We start from the raw sequence: 24,810 nt of genomic DNA, 5'->3' as shown, positions 1-24,810 counted from the left end.
ACATCATGTGTATCGATTCTTACACTGAGCAGCAGAAGTTGAAGTTGACATCCTTTGCTTGGATGTCAGTGCTCGGTTTCCTCTGTATTCCTGGCCTGCTGTCTCCTTTTTTTTTTTTTCTGTATTCCTGTGCTCTTGTGTGTTCCTGATAAAAGTTGAAACCCTGCTTGTGCCATCTCCAGAGTATCTTTGTTGAAACGAAAGCACTGGATTATTATATTAGGCAAGTCCTTTACCAGTGTGTTTGCTCAGAGTGATGTGGTAGCTGCATGTCATCAGACCCTAGGATCATAGGTGAAAGTAGTGATCTTCCATTGCAATAGAAGTTAATGTGGGATCTCTACAAGACAGTATAAACAGTATTTCAACAGCAGATACTGTTGACAGTGTATTAACAAATGTCATTATCTCTTCTAGGTTTTGAAGTGGGTTGAAGAAGCAGTTCAAGCCTCCAAAGTGCATCTCTTGTCTACAGACCATTTGACCATGGCTGTAAATACTTGGCAGATCCCTTTTGATCCAAGTTTGAAAGAGGTTACGGTGTCCTTGAGTGGTCCTTCACCAGCAATTGAAATTCATGATCCATTAGGTGAAGTATTTTACCTTTTTTTGTGATAGCAAGAAAAATGAAAAAGACAATCCCTACTGTCTCCAGTAGGGAAGGCCATATTTGTGATTCTTAAATGTCTTCCACATTTTGAAAAACATTATCAGGATTTCAGTGTATTTTTTACTTTTATTTTTAAAATACAGGATCTGTGGATGTATCCACTTCTGATACTTAGATTGTTCCCAGTGTTACATTTTTCTGGCTGAGAGGAAACCAGAAATCCTCCCTATTCTAACTGCTTCACCTCACCTCTATCTGCTTTCTTATTGTTTGTCCTTGCATTCAATGGACACATTCAATGCAATGTCCTTGCATTTCTGGACACTTTTGTTTTGTTGTTCATGTATTTATGTAGTCACTGAATCAACATTTAGGGGTTACAGGTGATGGTGGTTTTTTATGTGGTGAAATATAGGGCAAGGTCTGGATTCTTTGAACAATGAGAGCATTCAGAATCAAACCCTGTTTCATGTGTCCATCTCTAGCTGAGCAGTGTGTGATGGGGAATGCAGTGACAGATTTGGATGCTAACTTGTAATTTAAGATATTTTAACAAATCTACTGTTCCTTTTATTATGTATTATTTATTCTGAAATAAATTCAGATCATACTTTGTATTCTCTGAATGACTTCTAGCTGTAGCTTAAGTTTTAGTATCTTGGAAATGTTTTATGCTCTGAATGGGTGGGTTCTGTGCAATATGATCTCGTCTGTCCTCTACTGAGGCATTCTTTGTTTACAGGAAAGAGATTTGCTCACAGGGTCTATTCAGATCATGATTGCACCCAATCCTGGATACAACTGCCAGGCTTAGCTGAAGCTTTGACTCCCATCTGCATGTTTGACCTTCTCATAGGTCAGCTCCATGCATCTAAATCCACACTGCTTCACTGTTAAACTCTTAAATATTGACACCAGGACATGGCATTCTCAACATCCCCTTGCCCTCCAGGAGAGCCAGGTGTGTCTTTAGTGCTGATGGTCCTTCACAGTCAGCCGTGAGGAAGCAAGATGCCTCTATAGATAAGCAGTTCCTGCATAAAACCATCCATACATCTGCATGCACAGTAGTGCATATGAAGTGTGCTATGATGCAGTATGAAAACTTGCCCTCTTTTTTTAATGTCCATGCTGTCTAATGGACAAAATTCCCTGTGAGGATCTCATATGCATTCCCACCTTTATTCACAGGTGAATGCCCCTCTGCCAGGAGAACCTGGCTTGTCAGTATTTCCACCTGGAGTTTGTCCTGCTTCAAATAGGTCTGGTGGGTAGAAGAGTGAGTGGGCTGGCAGGTAGGTTAGGGTAAGGCTGTTCCAAGATGCCCTTTGAAGGAGCTGGCTTTTGTACTGCCTCCTTTCACTGAGAGTGGACTCTTTCCTGTGAAGAAGAAAACCTTTTCTTGCTCACAGTTCCTGGGTTTCCCACAGCTCTGTGTTGTTGCAGGCTGTATTATGCTTTCCAAGTGAACAGAAAGACTGAAAATGAGCATTTTTAGTATTCTGGTAAAGAATTACAGGGAATTTTGACTGTTGTAAATGTCATTGACTGCTAAGTAAGAAGTAAATCAATTATCAAAAATAGATCAGTACAGAAGAACAATACTGTGTTTACTCCTTGTTTTTTTAGGCAAGCAGATCAGTAAAGGATCAGGACTGAATGAATTGCTCAATATCCACAACTCTGCAAAGGTTGTAAATGTCAAAGATCCAGAGCCTGGAACATGGACAATCAAGGTAAGTATTCTGCAGACATCATGTAGAACTTGTCCTGTAGCTTGTAAGGGGGTTGTATAAGGATTTAGTACATTATTTTTCATAGGTAGTCATAGATGAGTTTGTGTCATAATAAATGTCCTTTCTGACCTGAGTGCTGTTGTGACATAGTCTGAAGGCAATAGTACAAAATTCTTAAGATGATAACATATTAGACTTTACTGTCTTAAGTCAGATCCTGAGATTGTCCTTTTCCTTTGGATAGAAAAAGAAAGCAGTGAGCACTGAATTTTTGGAGTCTGAATTTGGAGCACATACCCTCTGTAGAGTGGGCTCACAGGGGCTTTGCTGTGTACAGCATGTTTGGAGGACTGGGAGTCAGAGATGATGGGCACTTTTCAGGCCATAGATTTCATTAGCAGGCTCACAAAGTCAATAAATACACATTTAATTTGTTTAAATTATTTAAATACTAAAGTATGTGAATAAGTTTGATCATGTGAGTGCACACACAGTTGCAGACTGCATCCTAAAGGATTTGGAAATGTTAAGATAATAAGATGAGCAGTAGTAACCAAACAAAAAAGGGTCATTAAGGCTCCTAAATGGTCTTCTTGGAACTGACTGAGGCAACTTAACTTATTGTGACCCTTTAATCAAGCTCCCTTTGCCAAAGGTTGCTGCTCCCATAACAGCCTGTAGGGAAGTTCCCTGATGTGTTAGGATGAGTGTGTGCTGAAGTGAATGAAGAGCAATTGCACCTGCTGGTTCTGAGAGCTGTAGCAAGCTCCTAGGTAATGATACGTGGACATACCTGCTTCTGGAATGGAAGAACAAGGTGCCTCAGTGGTGAAAGAGCCACTTAGGGCTGTGGTTCTCTGGGATTCTCCCTGGGTGACTGTGAGTTTAAATATTTGCTGTTGGCCATGAGTTCCTGTGACTGCCTTGGTTGTGAGGCACATGGTGAGCTAGATGTGTAAGTGCAGTCACCTCCAGGAGCAATTATCCCCTATTGCCTCACAAAACGCTTGGGGCGGTGAGCTGAAGCCAGTGTAGCTAAAATCTTTACCATTTATATATCAATAAATGTATGTATAAATTGGACGTCAGTTGAGAACACAAAGTGGATTGCTTAGGCTAGCCTTTACCCCATCATTTACCAGGGATTCAAGGTAACAGTATATGAGGCCAAAAGTTGCTTACCTAAAACCAAAAGAGGGAAGGGGATGAGGGAGGGTGCTCCTACTATCATGCAGTGGTAACCTGGAAGATGAAGTTTAGGACTGGGCTAGACTTAGGGAAATCTATGGATTCATCATTTTGTTTTATAACATGCTCATTATGTCATTGATAATTGCTTGAATGTCTGTTTATGCTGCCAGGACTAGAAATTCTGAAAAACCTGGTACACAGACACCCTGGGTGGCCTGTGGTAAAAAAAAAAAGACACAACACAACATTAAAAATATATTGTTTGGACTGGACATAGTAATGCGAGACACATTGGGTACTGAAAGAACTTTTCCTATAGTCACTGCCTTAGTATTCAGCTGTGTAGCTTGTTGGAGTCTAGCAGGTTAAACATGCAATCTAGTGAACATTGTGCCCTGCAACAGAGAAACTGAGCAGGAAAGCAAAAGCCCAGTGTGATCCCTCCCTGGCCCTGCAGGGCTGTTGCTGAGTGGAGGCCTTTTTAGATGTGAGCTGAGCCATGTGGAACCACTTGTGTATGCTTGCTCTGTGCTGCCCAAGCATTCCAGGGATTGCTGAGAGGAGCCTGTCACTCAGCAAGGCTCAGTGTGTAACACCCTTCAGAGCTAATAAGCTCTCCTAAAAAAAGGCTGGCACTCAGCATGGAACCACCTGCCCAGGAGCTCGGCTGGAAGCAGGCCAGCCTGCTCAGCTAGATGTGAACTACTTCTGGCCAAAGCAACAGGCCCCTGCACTCAGAGCCACTAAGTTTGTTGGTTTTGTTTTTCTAAGCTCAGTATAATTCTATCTGCAGTTCTCTGGAGAAGGATACCTTCAGATTTATGCATTTTGGGTTTAAAAAAGAAAGAAAAAAGAAAGTGCTGAACATGGTTGAAATATTTTAATTACTTCAACTATTATGAGCAAAGTGGGTCTTAATTAGGTTTATGCCAAGAGCTCATAGAAGTCCTTGATACCTGAAAGTGCAAGAACTTATTAATAACAAATCGTGGTGAGCTAAACAGTATTAGCCACTGGTATATCAGCTGGAGAATGATCAGCCTGGGAAGACCCCACCTTAACCCACAATCAGTGTTAGTGCAGTTTCAGTGCTCAGGGTAGTCTTGAAATCACAGGTTGGAGTAACATGAAACACAGTATGTGATCCAGTTGCCTCCTCTGCTGCAGGAGGCCTCCAGTTGCCTTCAGACATTTCAGCACAAGGCCAGCAAATCTGTATCTGATAAACAAGTTTTCCTTCCAGGCCTGCTGTAGTACTCTTGGTCTACAGGGTGACAGGAGGTTCTTTTCAAAGGGCAGTGCCATGAGATGGGCACGTGGCTCCTCTCTCCATTATCAGCCAGTTCAGGGTTTGTGCAGAAGGAAGCCTGCTTCTGCAGAAAGATGGTCCTGCTGTTGCCTGTGTTTTCTGCACCCCTGAGCTTAGCTGTGAGACTAAATTTATCTGCTGGTCCTGTGGCTGATACCTGCCAAGATGGGTCTCCACAGGAGCGGTCCGGCCCCTTTAATAGAAGGGGGAACATCAGTTTGCTTTTGTGAATCCCTCCCACATACCACTCCTATGGACTCCTCTTCAAAGATTTCTTTGGAGCAGTCTGGGAGGCATCTAACATCCTGCAAATAACAGTTCCCTGCATGCTCCAGGAGAGCAGCATTTGAAGGCAGTTGTATCCAGTCACTCCTCAGTGGCCTGTCCTGCCCTGAGCTTTCAGTGGGAGAGGAACGATGAGGGAGAGGCAGGGCTAAGAAGCTGTTCACTGCTGCTTGGTCTGCCCTTAGTCAACAGGCTGCAGCTTTTTCACCTGAGCAATGCCACAAACCTTCCCTGCTATCTAAAGTTAAGTGGCCATATGCCTGATGGAGAGTAGGAGAGGAGAAGCAGTGAGAAACGGGCAGAAAAACTCAGCTGTTCTAGTGATCAAGACAGGTCTTTAATGACTGCTCTTATTCCCTGACAACCCTGTAGCCAAAGGCAGCTGGGTCAATGGAGTGTAATGACAAACCAGGCCAGTAGAGCCTAAATCAGCTGTGAATCTCCATCACTATAAATATATACATATAACTGTGCAATAAAAAAAAAAATTTGCTTAGCCATTGTAGTTTGGTTTTTCTGTTGTGTGAAAAGTTAGGGTTAAATGAAAAAACACTGGATTTTTTCAAAATTGTTTATAGGTACATGCATTTGGGGCAGTTTTATTTTGTCTTGTTTGCAAGCCAGGGTAGCAGTATTTCCTGATTGTTTCCTGATATGTTTGTTCTTTTTATCATGCTCATCCAGTCTGGGAAGAGAAACACTCATGTACAATACCAGTGATCCATGTTAAATGACAAATAATGAAAAAAGATTTGACAAAGATGCTAATTGGAAAGCAATCCTTTGGGATGAAGGCTATTCTTGGGTGTTTGCATAAGACTGCCAGCTCCCAGGCATGTCAGTGACAGATGCATTTATTTATACTAGTAAGTGGTAAACCTCTGAGGTTATTCTAGCCTTACAAATTCACAAGTATCCAAAAGTCTGAATAATTAATTAAGTGTATTTTTCTATGGATCACTTACTCAGCTTCATTCACTGGCTTATTTGCATTAAGATTGTGAGGCTGTGACGAAGGACTTAAAAAGAACTTTGTGAAAAGTTTATTCACACCATAAATTCCTTATACAGATGCATAAAACTATTAAAAGAGAAGTTTGTCCGAGTTTGTCTAATGAAATGTTAACTGCCAATTAACGTTTGATAACATGAGTTATTTGGCACATTTAAAGATATCTTTATATTGCCAACAGCTGGTTTCTATAAAAAAAGCTTCAGTAGTGATTTTCCTGAGGTGAAAGGCTAACCAAATAGCAGCAAATAGGGGTTATTTTAATCAGAGACACATCAGTGTTTCAGTGGCTAAATGGCTGTCCCTAGGCACTTAGTTATAAGAAACAACTGTTTAGTTTATTATTCACATGCAGCTGTATCAGTGGTGGCTACTAAACTGAAGGAATTATGTATTTGAGCGAGTATCAGATCTAGATAGATAAAGCTCAGTGCAATTATTTAATTATAATGTTGATTTTCTTTCACATTGCAAGTCTTGTATGCTGTATCATGTCTCTGAACAAAAACCTGGAGTAGGTTCTGCTAACTGCAGATTTGATCCTGTAGCTCAGCTATCACTCTTTACAGCCTTTTGAATATCTATCTATCTATCTATCTATCTATCTATCTATCTATCTATCTATCTATCTATCTATCTATCTATCTATCTATCTATCTATCTATCTATCTATCTATCTATCTATCTATCTATCTATCTATCTATCTATCTATCTATCTATCTATCTATCTATCTATCTTATCTACCTACCTCCCTCCCTCCCTGCCTCTATCTTTTGTCCTGCTGTTCTGGTTGAAATTATCATTAAGCCTGTAAAAATCTAACTCCGTACTCTGTACAGTGCACCAGTGTTGTGTTTTGTTTTGGGTGGTCTTTTAAGGGGTGTTATGTGGTTTTTGTTTGGTTTATTGTTTATTTTTTATTATTATTTTTATTTTTTTTCCTAACATGAAGGCTGTGGAAGTACATGAGGACAAAGCTGAGTGTCTGTGTGCTCTTGGCAAAGCAGCAGTTTTCTTTCTCAACACAGAATGATAGAAAGTAACTTTAAGAAAATAAAATAATTCTAAGATTGAGGACTTGCATAAAAGCAGCTGTACCCTCGAGCAACACAAAGCTAAGGCTTTCCAAGGGTGGGTGGGCAGGTGGAGGTTGTTTGTGATTTGTTGTTTTTTTTCTGATTCAACCAGAATGACAAGGCTGGGGAGGGGTGCAGAGTAGCCATGAGAGGTACCTCTGTGTCCTCTGCTTTCCTATGGAGACCAGGGCTGGATTTACTACACAGTGTTGACTGAGGCTGGTCTATACTTGTGACTTGTTTCTGCTGAACTCAGTGGATGGACCAGAAGCTTTGCAATTCCTGAAATGCTGTTTGTGCACATGTTCTATCCCTTGCTTTTTCAGACCTCGAGCAGTGGAAGGCACTCGGTTCGGATCACGGGTCTCAGCACTATTGACTTTCGAGCTGGGTTTTCTAGGAAGCCAACGTTAGACTTTAAAAAAACAGCCAGCAGGCCAGTGCAAGGTCTGTTTCCATTTTATTCCATGCTAAACAATAACCTTTTTGGGCTCCCAAAGTCAAGTAGAACTTGATGATGGTCTCTCTGGTGAACTTTGGGATGAATCTGGGGCTGCTGTTGGTAGGTTCTTGGGCCTTGAATGTGTGACAACAGCCAAAGTTTCTGTTTCATACTATGATATTTTTCATATTAGCTTGGTTTTTTATGTCACACAAATCCAGGCATTTAGCTATGAAATGCCTCAAAATTGCAACTCTGTTTCTATTACTTTCGGAGCTTCAGAAAAAGCCTTTGGCTTTGTGGCATGGGGAGGGTTTAATAATGAGGCTGCTATTTCAGAAACACCTGCTGGAGGTTGGTAATTTAAGCCCTAATCAATGCTGTGCCTCCTGACAGCTAACGAGCAGAGCACAGCTTAGCTGTTAGTATTCTCCTACTTAATAAGTAAGGGTTGAAACTGAATGGTGTATTCATGGGGTGGTGGGCCATACCTATGGAAATTAACCTTTCCTTTTTAGCACTTAAAATATTATGTTTCTGTTTTTCTAGGAATTCCTACTTTTGTGCTGCTAAATACCTCAGGGATCTTGCTTCCAGCTAGAGTAGACCGACTGGAACTTCTGAGTATTACAGGAGAACTTCTTAAGACCTTGCCTGTGAAATACTATCCTGAGAGAAAGCCCTATGGACTATGGAATATTTCTGACTTCATTCCACCAAATGAAGCCTTTTTTGTTAAAATAATGGGCTATGACAAGGATGATTATCTTTTTCAGAGAGTTTCGAGTGTTTCGTTTTCTAGTATTACTCCTGGTAAGAGATTTCAATTTGAATGTGCATTCATCATATCTGAGTCAGTTAAAATGGATATCTAATACCTGTTTCTAGCTTACACAAGTACTTTCTGTGCTGTTTTCTTTTACTAAGTATAGGTTTATCAGAAACTGAATTTCCTTTTAATAAAATACAGGGTATGTTTTAGTAGCTATTAATAATCTTCTGGGGAATATTTGTTTTCTTCAGATGCTCCAAAGGTTACAATGCCCACCAAGACTCCAGGATATTACTTACAGCCAGGGTCTGTTCCTTGCCATGTAGAAAGTCTTGTACCTTTTACTCAACGTTTTACTAAAAATGGAGTAAAACTAGGAGTGGATCAGTTCTTCAAGTGAGTAGCAACCTTTTTTTTCCCCAGTACTGTTTTATTTCCTATTGATATCCAATTATTTCTATTCAGTATCTGCTATTAGATACTGCTTATAAGCTGTTGCTACCATTCTGTTATTTTGGGTGACACTTATTAGGGAGGCTGTATTGTATGGAGAGATTTATAATATATATTTGCATCTTTGAGGAGGGCATGCCTTCTATATAGATTGTGACGTTATGTAATTCTGGCCAAAATCCTCCTAAAATATGTGCTCTTAAATCATGATAAACGTTTACAAGTCTACAAGGCAGGTGCTTTTAACTTTTATTTTTGAAAGTAGCTTGGTAACTGTTTTTTTTCTGGACCCCCCCCCCTGCAGTAATACATAGAAGATTATGGAACATACATTAAATTGCTTTGTTCTTAATGGGCTTTCATGAATGACTTAGACTGGAAAACTTTCTTCTTCAGAAAATCCCTCAAAATAGGAAAACTCATACTGAGTATACCAGAAGGCTCTTTGGATTTCTATGTGGCACATAGATTACATACTTTTTCTCTGTAGAATTAGATAAGAATCAAAAGAATTATTTATAAATGGAATATTAATGAAGTCCATTTTGTGATTCTGGTAGTTGAAAACAAAAGGGAAGTATGTACTAGAAGGCAGTGTTGGGAGCCTCTAAAGCCTGAAGCAGTTCTGGACAAGACTCCATGCTAGGTTCAAGCTTTCAGCAGCAAGTACATGACTACCAAAATAAATCAATTCTGAAGTTTCTTTGCATATTGTTGGCACTGACATGATGCAGCTTTTTATTTTTTTATGAGGTGCCATTTACATTTAGTCAAACCTGGCACATACTTCAGCAGCTGTGTAGTTGTTTCCATTCCTCAGTTATCAAGCCACACACTTCTTGCTTTCCACATACCCAGCACCTTTGTGATTGGGCTACATTTTTCATTTTCATATTACAGACCAGACAAATGAACAGATCTTCTAAGCTGATTTAACAAAATACATCTCAAGCCAAATATTATTGATCACAGTTAAATAGGATTTAATTTGGCTTGGCTTGGCTTCTCTGCATTTTATTTGTAGTGAAGTTCTGTGCAGGATTGTGTCCAGCTTACTAGTTTAAAAGAGATTTGAGCTTTATAATTGCTTTGCATTGAGCAGGTTTGAGTGAGTTTTGTTTGGTGACAACATGTCATATTTACTATTTTTTTAATGCTACTTTCAGAAAGTGAATAGTTTAGAAGTTAAATACTGTAGTTCAAGCATGACAGTTGTCTGTGTGAGAGTCTTCTAGGTTAAGGATTCTTGAAGTGAAGGTATTTTTAATTTTTTTTTTTTATGATTCCAGAGGTACTACCAGTAGTAATAAGAATTCCTAATTTTAAATGAGTGTAGGAAAAAGAAATTTATTGAAAAGTGCAATAGCTTTGTTTTTCTAGATTTCTGCATCCTGTGGTGGTCTGGTAAGAAATTTTTGATTAATAACCTAATGCATCATTTCTGACAAGTCTGATTTAGAAGACCAAGAACAATAGCTAAACACCTAATTCTAGTGGGAAATCTGTGGCAACTGAGCACTAATGTGTCTTTAAAATCCAGTCTGTATTAAAAATAGATTGCCACCAACCCTGCAAAGGGTAGAATCAGCAAAAACAATGTGAAATTCTGTCAAAGATGATCCATTTAGTTAATTAAAATGACAATGGCAATAACAACAATAACAATAATAATAATAATATAATGATAATCACTCTGAATCAGCTGATGTTCAAGGCTGTTAGTCCAGCCTAGTATCTAATTTGCTAAACCACACAGACTATATCCCTCCAAATGGTGTGTTAACTAGTGTGGTACTAGTGAGCCCTAGGTTTTAGTTTATCCATGTGAGCCACAGCCTGCTGCTGGAAACTTCCAAGAGGAAGTGGGTCATGGAGCACAGTGGTGTGTGAGGACCTAGAGGTGAGGTTAGATACAGCCTGAGTATCTCTGTGCTCTCTGCCAGTGCTTCTCCAGTAACTAGCAACAAGGATATGATTCAGTATTCAGATTTTGCAGCTAAGGGAGTATGTTCATATTTTCTGGACTAGACAAGCAGTTTGATTAGCAGATTGCATATATTGTAAAATTATTAGGGTAAGTAAATGACTGACTTGATGCTGAAAGGTGCTGAGATATCCTAATGACATGTGTTGCAAAGACTTGTGTGCGGTTACTGCTTTTCAGAGTCAGTGCCCAGGTGTGCAGCACGTGCTGTGAGGTGTGTATTATTCATTGCTGCCATTCTTGTATGTGATAATTTCAAATTTTTTAATAGATCACTGCAGGTCTCTGTTTGCTAAGCTTTTCCACTCTGAACACGTTTCCTTTTATGCTTCTGTTCTCAAGGCTTCCGTGTTTGACATCTGGTGTGTAGGAAAAGTCAGGAATGGGGAAGAATGGGATTGCATAACCTGACTTTTAACATGCTTTCCATGACAAAGAGAAGTTTCTCACTTTTTGCTTGGAAGAAGTACTACCTTATTCTTTGGTGTTGGCAGCTACTACCCTTTCCGTTTGCCAGCATTGCGCTGTAAAACTTCATAGATTTGATGTATGATATATTAGGTTATCTGGAATAAGTATGAAGTAAGAAAGAGTACATAGGGAGCCATTTAAGGTCACTATGAACTCTTTTCATTTGTGGTGTAATTGGATTGTCTGACTTGTGGTGCTGCAGCCTTGGACTTCCATGTGTATTCCAAGTCTCTTCCTCTTGTTCTTTCTGTATCCTTTAGGGGTTTAGGGGTTAAATCAATCTATTCAGACAAACAAGAGACAATGGCTTCACTAGTTTAGTGTTTTCTCGTAACGTGGCAATTACTTGCCAAAGCTAACATGGATCTTTCAGCACTCCTCAGCTTTGTTTATGTGCCATAGCAACGAGTCACTGCAGAAGAAACACTGTTTTGCTCATTTATGTCATAATCTGTGTCAGTCTGTTGCACTGTTAGTTGTGTAAAATGTGGGTTTGAATCTTGAGAAGCTGTAAAAGTGTTTATTTTTAAGCACATGTAACCACCAGTCAATGTAGTTGTACTTTTATTCTCTTCTTGACTTTGTCAGTGTATGTGATAGATGGTATCATGGCCTGTCAGCTTTGACCTTACTGTGATTTGTAGAAAAACTCCAAGTATTGCTCTAAGTTACTGTTAGATTGTTTTGCTTACATCTTCTGTACCCCACCTCCATTTTCAGCCTGGAACCCATCAGTTCTCTCTCTGTGTGTTACACTATTTTTTTGCATGGCCAGGCAATCAGGGTGCAGGATTTTGGGTTGTGGTAGTTCCTGCTGGCTGTGAGTTCAGCAGTGCAGCTAGCACAGCAGAAGTCAGTGTCATCTTTGTACCAGTGCTTCACATTTTGCTGAATTATACCTGTTTGGGATGCAGGTTTTCCCTGTGGTTTAAAAAGTACAAAGAGAGCTGCCTTTGATGTAGTAGCCATCCTGCAGTAGGGCAGGTGCTGCCCACTCCCCTGTGTGAGCCTCATGGTGCCTTTGTGGATTATACATTGCATGGAGCCTCATGGATTATATCTGGTAAAAGACGGGCTCTCCTTTGTGTGGAGCATCTCTCTGTACCTGCAACTTTGAGAAGCTTGGGCTGGGAGGATGAGCCCTTGTTACCCTGGCGAGGAAGAGCCACAGGTTTGGTACCACAAACTGGTTCTTGGCAGAAACTTGTTGGTATTATGGAAAGACATCTCAGGTAGCAAACGTAGCAATAGGGTACAATCAGCTGAATGACGACAGCAAATGCAGTGGGCTTAGTTACTGTGGGACAACTATTGGTACATTTTAAAGGCACATTTGAAGATGTGCAAGTGAGAATTTATGCAGAAATTAAACTTCTTACTACTTAGAATAAGCCTAACAATGTATTTATTGTTTCTTTAAATAAAATCCATAAAGCTATATCCAAATTGATTAACCAGGGGGTCTGTTTTTCCTCATAATTATTGTGAAAATCTTCTATGTTTCTAGTCAAGAAACCCAGGTTCTTGTACCCCTTGATTCCTTCAGGAATTCAGTGAATATGCCCTTTTCTTCCTTCCAGAGAATCATCCAGTATGAGTTGGGAAATTGCCACGGTCTCCTTGTCTGATGAAGGCTTTTATGAGTGTTTGGCGACCAGCAGTGCCGGCACCGGGCGCGCGCAGACCTTCCTGGATGTGTCAGGTGGGCACTAGTCTGTCCTTCGGTGCTGAGCTGTGGTCCTACCCTGTGCTGGATGTTTATTCATTTATTATGAATATTTTAAGTGTTACCACTGAATTTGTTTGAATTTGTTCCCAGTATCAATTGTGCTTGCAGGATAGATACGGCCTGTTGAAGCAGACATTGAAATGTCAGATTTCAATTGTTCTCATTTTTATTTCAAGTTGTACTAATTATATGTTTACTTGATTGTATATATACATTATAGACAAGGAATTATAAATTCAAGTTTTCTGTTTGTTTTTTTTAAGCAAGACTCAGGAAATTGTTGGCATTCTTTTCTCACTTATTACCTTGATTTTTTTACAAGTGAATAACTAGCATGAAGGAAGTAAAATTAAATGAGGAATAAATTGGGCTAAACACAGAAATAATTTTGAGCATACAGAAGTATTTGGCTGCTAGCTCCAAAATGGCTAGCAATCATTATCTGTCCAACAGGTAACTTAAATCACTGTGTTGTGTTTGTTTTGTTTTTTTTTAATATAAAATGTTTCTAACTCCATAAACATCTTGATTTAAAGGACGGGTATTTATAAATCTGGCATCCACTTAGCACGAGTTAGTGTGCTCTGTGTTAAAGCAGTTTCAAAGTATAAAGCACTGACATTCCACTTGCTTATGGAGGGGAAATTTCCCTATGTCAGTTAATGACCTGTTCAGACTTGGGACACTAAATTATATATCCCAGGAATTATTCCTAAACTTTAGTTGTGGTAAGAGAGAATCCTTTCTGAAAAGTGAATAGTGTCATCCTGGTCAAGTTTTGCACCTGAAACTTTGGAGTGGGAAAAGTGAGAGTGTGAAGTTGGTCTTCTGTGGGGGTAAATGTAAAGCTCTGCTGTTCATGTACGTGTCCGTCTGACTGCTGGGACATGTGGACTCTAGTTATTGCTGAGAGTTTCAGTTGCAGATCAGCTAGAAATGTTTCCCCAAGGGAAATAACAGGCTTTGTTTCACACAGTTAATCCTTTTGCTCTGTCAGAGGAATTTGGTTTAAGTAACTGTAAACCAAGATGCACTCCAAACACAGATGGAGAAAACATTAAAAATGCACAGTCTTGAACTGCTTCAGCTGACACTAGAGGTCTTCTGCAGGAAGATGACCCACAGGGAAAGTGAACATGAAAAACCTATTTATGCATCTGAGAGCAGCAATACCCGTACTTAATTTTTCACAGTTGCCATGCAGTCTGAGGGAAACGGTAAAATAATTTCTGTATTGAAACAAAACCCAGTTCTGTGTAGCTTTCTGTTGGTGATGATCAGACATCTGTCATGCAGAAGAGTAAGCTATTGCTCTCGACTAGGGAAAGCACCAGAGCTGAATCAGTTGATTTATGGTGGCAGTGAGGACAGAGATGAGAGCAGCAGTCTGAGTTCAGCTTCAGGGTTTCATGTAGCTGCTTGAAATCTAAGTTATCTTTTACCTCCTGAAGCAGCTAATTTGGGTTAGTTTACCTGGACTAGGAATCATAGTGTAACAAAACAATGTAGACTGGAGGGAGCTTTGGAAGTTACTTAGTCCAACTCACAGCTCAAAGCAGAATTGACTTCCAAGCTTGATTGCATTTCTCAGAAATGTGTCCAGTCAAACTTTGGATGTCCCCAAGGACAGAGATTTCACAAGTTCCATGGGCAGCCCTCAGTGCTTAATTACCCCCACTAGGAAAATATTTTGCCTAATTGTCAGAATTTCCCCTGCTGCATCTTATGACCACAGACTCTCATGCTTTTTCTTTGTGCCCTGAGGCAACTCTTGTGTATTCTCAAAAACAACTCACTTGATAGTTGAAGAGATTGGTTATGTATTCCTTCACCTTCCCTTTTTCTGGTTCCTCTCACTGCAGTATGATACTAATTCTGTGCAAGGCAAAGCTTGTAGAGGAACAGCCCTCTTACACCAAGTGGTACATTTGAGGAGAGGAACATCCTTTTAGTCACACAAAGTACTGGAGTAGAACAGAGCAGTAGCATCACTACTTAGCCAAGTCCTAACTCTGGACCACTATGTTATGTTTTGGCTACTAAAATCCTTCTAGCAGGTAGGGTATTCCTATATGTTTATTTCAAACCAAGTTTTGGAGGACAAGAAGCTGCTGTGTTCTGCCCCAGAAATTGTGGGCAGAGAGGTTCTTGGTCTGGAAGTCACAACCACGCTCCTCCTCACACAGAAAACTGCAAGAGAATTCTGACTTTTTTCTTGTGATATTGGTAGCACTCACAAGTCAATAGTCATGAGGGGTAAAACTCCCATATCCTCATTTACAGAGCACTCAGAGATCAACTGAGACTGACTCCCTGAGTAAACATGAGCAATTAGTTCTGTTTTGAGCCATGAAGAGGATTAATGTGAGGGAGATGCTTTGAAATCCTTGTGTACAAATATTTGGATGAAAGTTACTTGAAATTTCTTTAAGCAAAGTAAACAATCTTTTCAAGTATTTGTAGTTTGCCCAGCTGACAGGCAGTATATCACAGATAATCCATTTTGTCAGCTGCTGTGTTAAAGGTATTGGAACTGTGTCAACATTTTCTGGTTTCAGAAAAATCAAACACTGAAGTTTGACTTTGTCTTACTAGTATTAAATCTTTAAAATGTCAAACGGCTCGTTAGCTGGTGCAGGCACTTCAACTGGAGTGCTCCGGGTGCTGGGGGTTCAGCTTAGGGAATGGCTGGGGGGTTGCTCTGTTGTGCTGGAATGCTGGTGGAGTCCAAAAGATGTCATGCCCCACCAGACTGACATTGAAAAGGCGAGGATTTTAGTCCTGTGCAGGCCTTCACCTCTCTCTTTTATAAGTTTCTTTAAGTAACACGCTCAGTGTTATGCCCGTGGAAAGCATTAGATTTGTCTTTTCTGGCAAACAAACCCAAACCTAAAGTTCAGGGTAGAAACACTGTTCTTGGGAGGCAAGTGTAACTTTTCTGGTCTCATCTCTGTGTGAAAATAAGCAGCCTTGGTGCAAAGCATGGTTACTGTTAGGGGCTGTGTTTGTGGGGAAGGAGAGCTGCACCTCCAGCATGCAGGGTGAGTGATTCATTGCTGTGCAGAGAGATCCAGCAGAAAGCTTGTGAACCTCATGTGAGACCCCACATGAGACTTGAGTGAGGAGGAGTTGGTACTGGCTCTGAGCTTAGGAGTAACTTTCACCCTTAATAAATACAGTTTTTAATTCCCTGTTATCATTGCTTTTCTTGGAATGATTGTTTTTTGCTGTGTACTGATAAAGATTTGGTCTTGCTGTTACAGCTGTCTAATTTCTACTGAAGCATCTCACTCGGAATAGTATTCATTGCAAACCTTTCTTTTTTCAAGAACCAATCTGGGGAAAAACAAATGGAAAAAATAGATACGTGTTATTAATGGGAATACATAAAGTGACACACAGTGTGTTCTCTTTCCTTTTTTTGTGTCCTCTATCAGTGACATCTCAGGAAGCATCAGGATGACTGTTCCTATTTTAAATATCTGTCATTTCAAAGTTTAATTCCAGTACAAAATTATTGCAGCTGCTTTCTTCCAGGGGTGTGATAGAAGTGAACCGGTGAGTTGAGTGGAAAGCTAGTAACAAACAGATGAACAAGCACATTGCAGTCTGTGAGGCTAGAGATTGGCCAGGAGTGTGAAACACATTGTCCTTTAAATCAGATGTGTTCTTGTGGTGTCAGCTCCTGTCAGGTAACTTAGCATCAGGGAACAAGGGTGCTACCCTGGGCTCTGTTTCATGACATCAACAATGTGAACTGAAACTAAATACTATCTGATGTTATTTTTATTTTTTTTTACACTAGTTTACTTGAAGTTGTTTACAAAGAGTCCACAAGTGAAGCAAAGATTCCCAGTTTTTGTTGGTCTTACAGTTTTGTTCTTTGTTCTGTCTGTGCAGAGCCTCCACCCATGATTCAGGTTCCTAACAACGTGACGGTTGTCCCTGGTGAAGGAGCCATCCTGACCTGCCTAACTTCAAGCACAGTGCGTTACAATCTCACCTGGCTGAGGAATGGCAGGGATGTGAGGGAGAAGGAGCCCCTGCGGATCAGGGTGATGAGCAACCTGTCTTTAGAGGTGAAGTCTGTGAAGCTCACGGATGCTGGCAAGTACAACTGCATTGCTTCTAATGAAGGTGGATCCACTGCGGCCTCAGTCTTCCTTACGGTGCAAGGTAACAAGGAACTCACTCTGTCATGCTTTCTGTTTGCATTATCCCATGAGCTATCTCTCTTTGTAATTGTGCTTGACTTATGCCAGTTGATAAAACCACTTGGAGACTGACAGAACATTCTTCCCTGTTTTAAAATGGCAGTGGGAGTCACCAAGCTGCACTCATGCTCATTTTGCAGGACTGCCCAGTGCTGTGTGTGTGAGCCCTGGTTTGCTCCTCCTCCTGTAACTGCCAATTTGACTGCTCTGCAAGTGAATGAGCCTGAGGTAGTTTTGTTGTCAGCATCTCCTGAAGAGTAGAACACAGAAATAGCTACACACACTGCTCCCCAGTATTTCTAGCCAGCTTCTACTTTGGGAAAATTGACAGGCTGTTTATGTGTATTGTTTTTATTTTATAGTCAGTGAAACTGTAACTATAGTTATATATATGTAACTAAATTGGTAAAACTTTCCATGTTCATCTGGAGTATTTTAATATCTTTGTAACAGACTAGTACTTCTACATTTTTCTGGTATTATGTTACTGTATCATTTTCAGTGTCAATCAGTACAAACTAAGGATTAATCATGATTTTATGAAGGGCAAACTTTTAGGAAGGCAAGGACTTCAAAAACATAGCAGAACTGAAAAAGACGGCATGAGTGAGACCAAACTGTGCTAGATCTGTGCTGTTGCTTCATAACAGGAACAAATTAAAAAAACCAAACATGTACAGATGCAGTGATTTTAGAGCTAACCCTTTTAAATTTTGAAAGTACTGCAGGTTTCACTGTCTTCATCATGTAGAGGTTTGAACCTTTTGGTTCCCATCTGTCTGTCAGTCTGTGGGTAAGAACAGACAGCACTCAATGTTGTATAATGAGCCATTCTGTCTATTTGTAGGTGACTCTGACAGGATTTCTGCTTATACTGGCTCATATTCTGTGCAGAGTGGGTAGCTGCATTGACTTCACTGCTCTAATTCTTTAACTGATGGAAAAAGGAAAAAAAAATTACAATGGAATTACCTGGCTTAAGGTGCTCCAAAAAAGAGAAAACAGAGAACCTGGAGTAATAAGACTTTAGAAATGAGATGTATTTTTTCTTACAGGATGGGCATATTGGTTTGCCAAGGTGGCATAAGTAGGTGTGCAACCTATTAGGTGGGAACTATTATAAATACAGCGTAATTAATTTTCTTCATAGATTTGTTTGAATTAACTCTGCTGTAGATATCTAAGGGTATAACTTTCTAGAAAGGCTGAAGGGGAAAAAGCCATGAGAAAATATCAGCATTTGGAAAACGTTTTAAATTCTACAGGATTTTTCCATCAAGATCCTCCTTCAGACATGTCAAAGGCAGCAAGAGAGGTGTCCCACTCTCTGTCTCTTCCTTTAGATTCCTTTAGATATAGATTTTCCTCCCTAATGTCTCTGGTCCAGCTGGGAGCTTTAACACGATGACCAAATGACTTCTGGCAGTTCTTTTATGTAAAAGCTGAAGAAGTTTACTGCTGCCATAGCAGAGTACTGAGTTTCAGATCACTTATTTATATAGAATGATTGTATCAAATAGTTGTGAATTATGCTTTGGCTGGTACTGGTGCTGCTAACAGCTTTAAACCATGTCTGAGATAACCCTCTCAAACAGTTTAGACAGGCTTAGTTGCAAGTTTGACTTGAGTTTTCTTTCATTTCTAATGAAGGATGCATAGAACAGAATATATAGGAAATGCTCAGCTGCAGCTGAGTTCTACCAGCATTTCAAGTGGCTCCATGAGTGCTATCAGTATGCACAGTGCTTGGCAACCATTTTAGTCTGCCTGACAAAATTTTTCCTGTCAGATTTCTGGAGGCACCTTGGTATGTGATTGTCACATAGAACTCATAGTCCTTGTTAGGGTCTAGAATAGTGTTCAAAAGAACAGTTTATATTTGGCAGCAAAAGGGTAAAGAAAGAGTGGCTACATGTGAGAAGCAAAAGCTTTATGAGTTGTCATTATTTACATTCTGAAGGAGGAATTGGAAGTCTTGTTGATAGATTGAGATGGCTCATTCTTTGTGTAGTTGCAAGTAATTGAGAATGTCAAATTAAATTAATATTTAAGCTCTTTATTATTGTTGGGACAGTTCCACAGAGATCTCTGAATTTTGGAACATGAGAGAATAAAGAGTGCTTTCATCCCCATTTTCTTTCTGGAGTGGGAGTTAAGGCAGAGAACAAATGTTGGTAGCTCTAAAAATAACCCAGCATCTGCTTTACGTGCTGAAGTGGGTTGTAGTAAACCCTTGCTTTGAAAGCTTTTGGTTGGATGCTGCTGTTTCTGAAAGAGAACATTCATTTGGTTTTTGTGCCAGCAGCTGTACAAATACAGACTGAAATCTTGAATGAGAGTTGACCTTTCCCCCCCAGTTGCATGTTCCATGTTAAGAACAACGTATCATCCTGAGTCACTAATTGTCCCTCACTGATCCTGAGCGCAGCCAGATGAAGTTCCCATTGAAACCTTGTGCCTGTGGACCAGCAGTACCCTGCTCAGAGCAGCTGAAAGGTCTCTGAATGCAGTTTCAAAAAGGCCAAGGAGTGGAACCTCTTGACCCTTCTAGGATTGTAGTGGAGCTTAGTGACTAACTTTTAATGTACACAATCATCTTTGGATATCATGAAATGGTGGCTACATCCTGGGAATTGCTCAAGTGTTCCCAACAGACTGGCCTTATATTGAAACATTAATGAACTTGTAAGGGTATTAGCTGCTTTTTTAGATGCTTCATATAAGCTATCAGAAGCCTGGAGGAGCATATTGCAATTCTGTGAGGCTAAAGATTGGCCAGGAGTGTGAAAAATGGATTGTCCTATGAACTTTTCAGTCATACATTTCTCACTGGTGAGCGAAGCTCCATGAGATGTAAACTTTTCCTTTCCCATTTGTTACAGTTTTGTAGGCAAAATATGAGTTTGCTATATGCATGTCTATTGGATTGAATTAATATGGCATGTTCTGTGTATGTTCATACATATAGGTGATAAGGACTGTGGAGGGGGGGAGGAATTGAGGAATTTAGGATTTTTTAATTTAAACAGCATGCATGCTGAAGAGAGTGATTTGTGGTGGGTTTTCTTGTTTCCTTTCCTCTCCAAGAATTTCAAATACACAAAACTCAGAGCCCTGAAATTTGGGTGATGCTAGATGTGATTTTCATGGTAGTCTTGGTTTTGCATGTTTTCTGCTGCAAGTAGGAGTAGATAGTGAAGCACTTATTTTAATGATTGCAGCTGTCTTTTGCCTCTGCAACACAGCTGTATGTATGTAGAAGCTTTTATGGCTTTTACTTGTGTTTATGTTGGTGATCAGTAGAGATTTTTGAGTTTAGGAATCTTGGCATATGATTAATTCCAGCAGTAGGTTAAAAAGAAATGAGGCAACCTGGAGCTTTTGTTGCACTGGAAGCTGTCTAAGGTGATGAAGTACCAGCTGCTGTGCACTGAGCTCATTGATGCTGGTCAGCATACTACTCAGATATGTTTCTTTATCTGAATATACAGGTAGAATAAAATCATACCTGTGGTAGTTCTGTGCATAGCATGTAGGGTTTGCTTTATCTGCTTATTTGCTGAACACTAAAAAATGCTTAAATGCTTGTCTGGTATCACAATCACAAACTGAAAGGCATTTTTAGCACCTGCTGACAAGTGGCACAGTTAAATAATTCTGTGATCTGTATTAGGAGCACCTAAGCCTCACCTGCAAGCAATAAGCATATGTGTTACATCTTCCACCTGCCCTCAAAAGAACTAAGGTGTAAGTTGGACTTTGGGCATTGAAGAGTTGTCATGGGTGTAGTAAGTCTGTTACTACAGTGAGCTTTTGTCAAGGCAACACCTCATGAGAGCACTGTCCTTCTGTATAAATGGAGTCTTGTGCAGTGGGGGAGCACAGGACCCATTAGCCTGATGAAAAGCTGGTGTCTGCTTTAGGGAGCTGATGTGGACATTTGCCAGCCAACTAATAGCTTGAAATCCAAGTCAGGAAAAAAAAAATAATGCCCAGGAGACAATGTGTGTCTTAGCTCAACCTAAGTGGTGTTAACACTTGGGTATGTCCCAGATAAGGAGCAGAAACCAGAACCGAATGAAGACAAAGAGGACTTTTCAGCATGAAAGTGCTTCTCTCTGGAATAATTCCAGGAAAGAGACTGCCTAGATGAAAAAAAGGTAAATTGCCTCCTTGGCATAACACAGTGCTTTATTCCCTTGATTTCCTCTGTTGTATTCTCTGAAAAGAGATAATACAGAAATAAACATCTTAGTCTGTGCAATCTCTAGTTAAATGATCATGTGAATATAATTCACTTAGATACATAGATACACACTGTAATAATGGGCAAGGAGAAATTTGTTATACTGTACTCAGTCCTTTAAACACAGGGAATAAAATTGAAATATTGCTGCTTTACTTGCTGTTTCAAATTCAGAAAGTTCTTTCAATGCAAAGTGTCTTTCCTCAAGAACGAAAAGCAGTTGATTTTTCTGTGCTTGTTTTATATGCTGTTATTTGGAAATGTCTGAGAAGATGGATTGGTATCTTTCCAGGCTGCATATTTTAAAGTTGCTGTCTCAAATCTTTTATCACTGTGGCACTTCCATCCCTCCTAGAGCAGGAAGTCAAACAGTTGAACTCTCAGCAATGTTCTTTGATGCAAAAGTCAGATTTTTTTGAAAGAAAGAGAGCTGATTTAGTATGCTGAATTCAGCCAGGAATTGCCTGATCAGCCTGTCTGGGCTCACTCTCTTTTGCTCAAGAAAATTAATTAGTATCTCCAAGCTCATCTGTTTGCCTAGTGCTCTCTTTGCAAGAGGTTCTCTTGCAAAGAAGAGAAGCTACTCCTGTAGAGTAGGGTTGATGGTTGGATTTGATGGTCTTACATGTCTTTTCCAACCTAAATGATCCTATGATTCTACTTTTGGTGGATGGGAGCTGAGGGGAAATATTATTTGCATTATTGGACTGATCACTTTTACAGTCTGATTTCACTAGTTGGCCTGAATTTGTTGTTTGGGAGGCTTCTTTTGATGATAATCCCTGAGTGAGATCCTCTGCAGATCAGTACACAATCAAGTTCTCTCATCCAACTAAAAATACCTTTGTTTTCTGTCTTTTAGATAATTTGTCACAAATTCAAGCCAGTGAATTTGTAATTTTTAATAGTGATCAGATTATGCATTGCAAGATGAGTTCTTACTCCAAAGAATTTAAGTCCTAACTTAAGAAAAGATAAAAAAAATTAAGGCATTAAATAAAACAGGAAATTAGTGACATGCATTTTAATTTCTGTAATTTGATTTCTTATTTTCTTGCATTTCTCACTCCCTGTTTTCTTGCTGCTTTCTCAAAGACAATGTAGTTTTGGAGGAGTTTTGGAACCATGACATGTTTAGAAGTCACTACTTCTAGGTGTCTTCTGACCTACCCAAACCTCTGATTGAAGGCAACATACCATGCAGATCTCTTGGAAACTACCTTCTTGTAGGACATTTGATCTGTTACTGCAATGGTTAGTAAAATGCACAGGGAAATAATGAAATAAACTACTCAGTATTGTAGCTATAGGAGAGGTGTTGGACTGGTGACCCTTCCAGGAAGGCTGTGAGCAGTCCTTGGTAATGCATGGGCACATGAACAGGTTAACTTGTCAATAAAGTGAACTGTATCTCTGCCATGTGAAGATGGGGCACACCTCCTCAGAACAACCCACTGAGTTCCAGAGGTCCAAGTCCCTGATTTCACTTTCTTTTAAAGTTCTGCTGGAGCAGAGGCCTGACCTTTAAATGTGTAAAGATGTTTACTGAGTGGTTTTTCTGGAGTCCTCCAGCTTCTAGGGCTGAGCACAGACCTGGGTCAGGGAAATAAGGAGGAAGGAATGCATTTCCTTTGCTTCTGCAGGTCTTTTTCCTGAAGGGAGGTCACTGTAAAGGCCAGGCATGTGCTATATATGGTGTCAGATGCTTTCTTTGTGGCCTCTTGTTCACAGCTGGTGATACTTACCATGTGCTTGTTTCTGATAAACCCTGCCTTTGGTCAGTGAGTGCCAAGCAAGTGCAGGGAGGTTGTGGAAAACACCTTTGGTGAGAAACTCTGACTGTAGTGCATATATGGATGTCTTTGGCTACAGAGAGAAAATGGGTGGTCCTTCCACTCTTCTCTTTCACAGCACACATCCTGGTGCTGGGGTGGATGCTGTGTAGTGTATCACAGCAGGTCACCTTGTTCCACCCTGTGGGAACAGAGGGTGCTGTTGGTGCTGGTGACACGGCAGCTTGTGCGTGTTCCCTGGCTGAACAATGAGAAGATCCCAACTGCTGCTCCCCCTCTCACTCTACAGGAGTTAAATTCGGGGTTGGAAGTGTTGTGCAGTCTCACAGAAGCAGCCATGAATGCTGCTGCTGTGTATCTTTGACCTGAGCTGATGCAGAGGCAGCTCTGGGAAGGAGAGTTTCCATGGCCCCTTGTGCAGCGTCACCTTTGCCACGTGCGGGCACCAGGGACAGCGCAGGACTGCACATCCCGCGCTGCTGCGTGGCTGAGGGTGGATCAGGATGGAGATCAGTGGGAACTTGGCAGCCAAGTAGGACAGCTGGCAAATAAATGAAGCCAGATAACGATGTCCAAAGACAATATGCCTTTTAAATTAGGTTCACTTGGTTAATGCCAAAAGTAGGGATGAATGTGACTGGCTGATTAATGCTGAAGGCTACTTTTTGTTTATCCCTATTGAACATTTTGATCTCTGTTTATGCTGTAACAAATCTGTTCTCAGCTTGCTATTCAAACAGAAGCTTTTGTCAGTTTTTCTGTTTATGTGCAATTTTTCTTCTACACTTTGTTCATCTGGCTTATGAACAAAGGTATAAAATTGAATTGATTATTAATTGCAACGCATGTTGCTAAAACATGATTCAGACTTAATAGAAATCAGATGAATGGAGAGTCGTCCTTTGGCCAGTGCAGTGACAGGTTATATATATTTGTGGTGTTATTTTGTAACATAGGCTATAATGTGAATTCTGTGCCTGATCTGACATCAAAGTGAAAATCTATGGTCTGGGAGGAATTCCTCAGTATGTGCATAACCCACCCCAGTCTTTTGTCTCACTCACTCATTGCCATGTGTGAATAGCTGTCATAGCAGCAGAGCTGGATGTATTTCCCCCTGTGCCTTCCCACTCATGACATGAACACAATGTAGGTTTTTTGACGGTTTGAGATCAAGACCATTCACTTCCATTTATGTGTTTCCAAAAGGAAAAGCTAAGGCCTATTGATGAAATTCCTGGTAAGGAAAGAATTTGTAGACATTGCTGTGGTGCTTCAGGACTTCAGCCTGAAGGGAGTTAATTTTTCACACCACTACTACAATGCCTGCACTACCTTTGTGCTGAGCATCTGCTTCTGCAATATGTTGGTAGTTAGAAGCCCAAGGAGGTCAGTTCAGACCTGTTTAGTTGATGCTAACAGGAATGGGTTGTAAATTCCAGAGAGCTGCTAGTGAAGGGGCTGGACACAGGGTTGGGGCTTCAT

At 40.3% G+C, this 24,810-nt stretch overlaps 1 protein-coding gene across 1 annotated transcript in view; it reads left to right on the top strand.

Moving 5' to 3' along the window:
* The window catches only part of HMCN1 (hemicentin 1), a 193,881-nt gene that overhangs the window by 54,543 nt on the left and 114,528 nt on the right, over positions 1-24,810 (top strand). The window contains exons 6-12 of the mRNA XM_009997856.1: positions 418-589; positions 2,240-2,346; positions 7,548-7,668; positions 8,213-8,476; positions 8,687-8,831; positions 12,924-13,045; positions 16,973-17,248. Of these exons, the coding sequence (XP_009996158.1) occupies positions 418-589; positions 2,240-2,346; positions 7,548-7,668; positions 8,213-8,476; positions 8,687-8,831; positions 12,924-13,045; positions 16,973-17,248 (1,207 nt within the window). The remainder of the gene's footprint in view (positions 1-417; positions 590-2,239; positions 2,347-7,547; positions 7,669-8,212; positions 8,477-8,686; positions 8,832-12,923; positions 13,046-16,972; positions 17,249-24,810) is intronic.

Source organism: Chaetura pelagica, unplaced genomic scaffold, assembly GCF_000747805.2.
Source record: "Chaetura pelagica isolate M959 unplaced genomic scaffold, ChaPel_1.0 scaffold655, whole genome shotgun sequence".
Taxonomy (NCBI): domain Eukaryota; kingdom Metazoa; phylum Chordata; class Aves; order Apodiformes; family Apodidae; genus Chaetura; species Chaetura pelagica.
The sequence above is the reverse complement of the archived record's forward strand: the minus strand, read 5'-3'. Positions and strand labels throughout refer to the sequence as shown.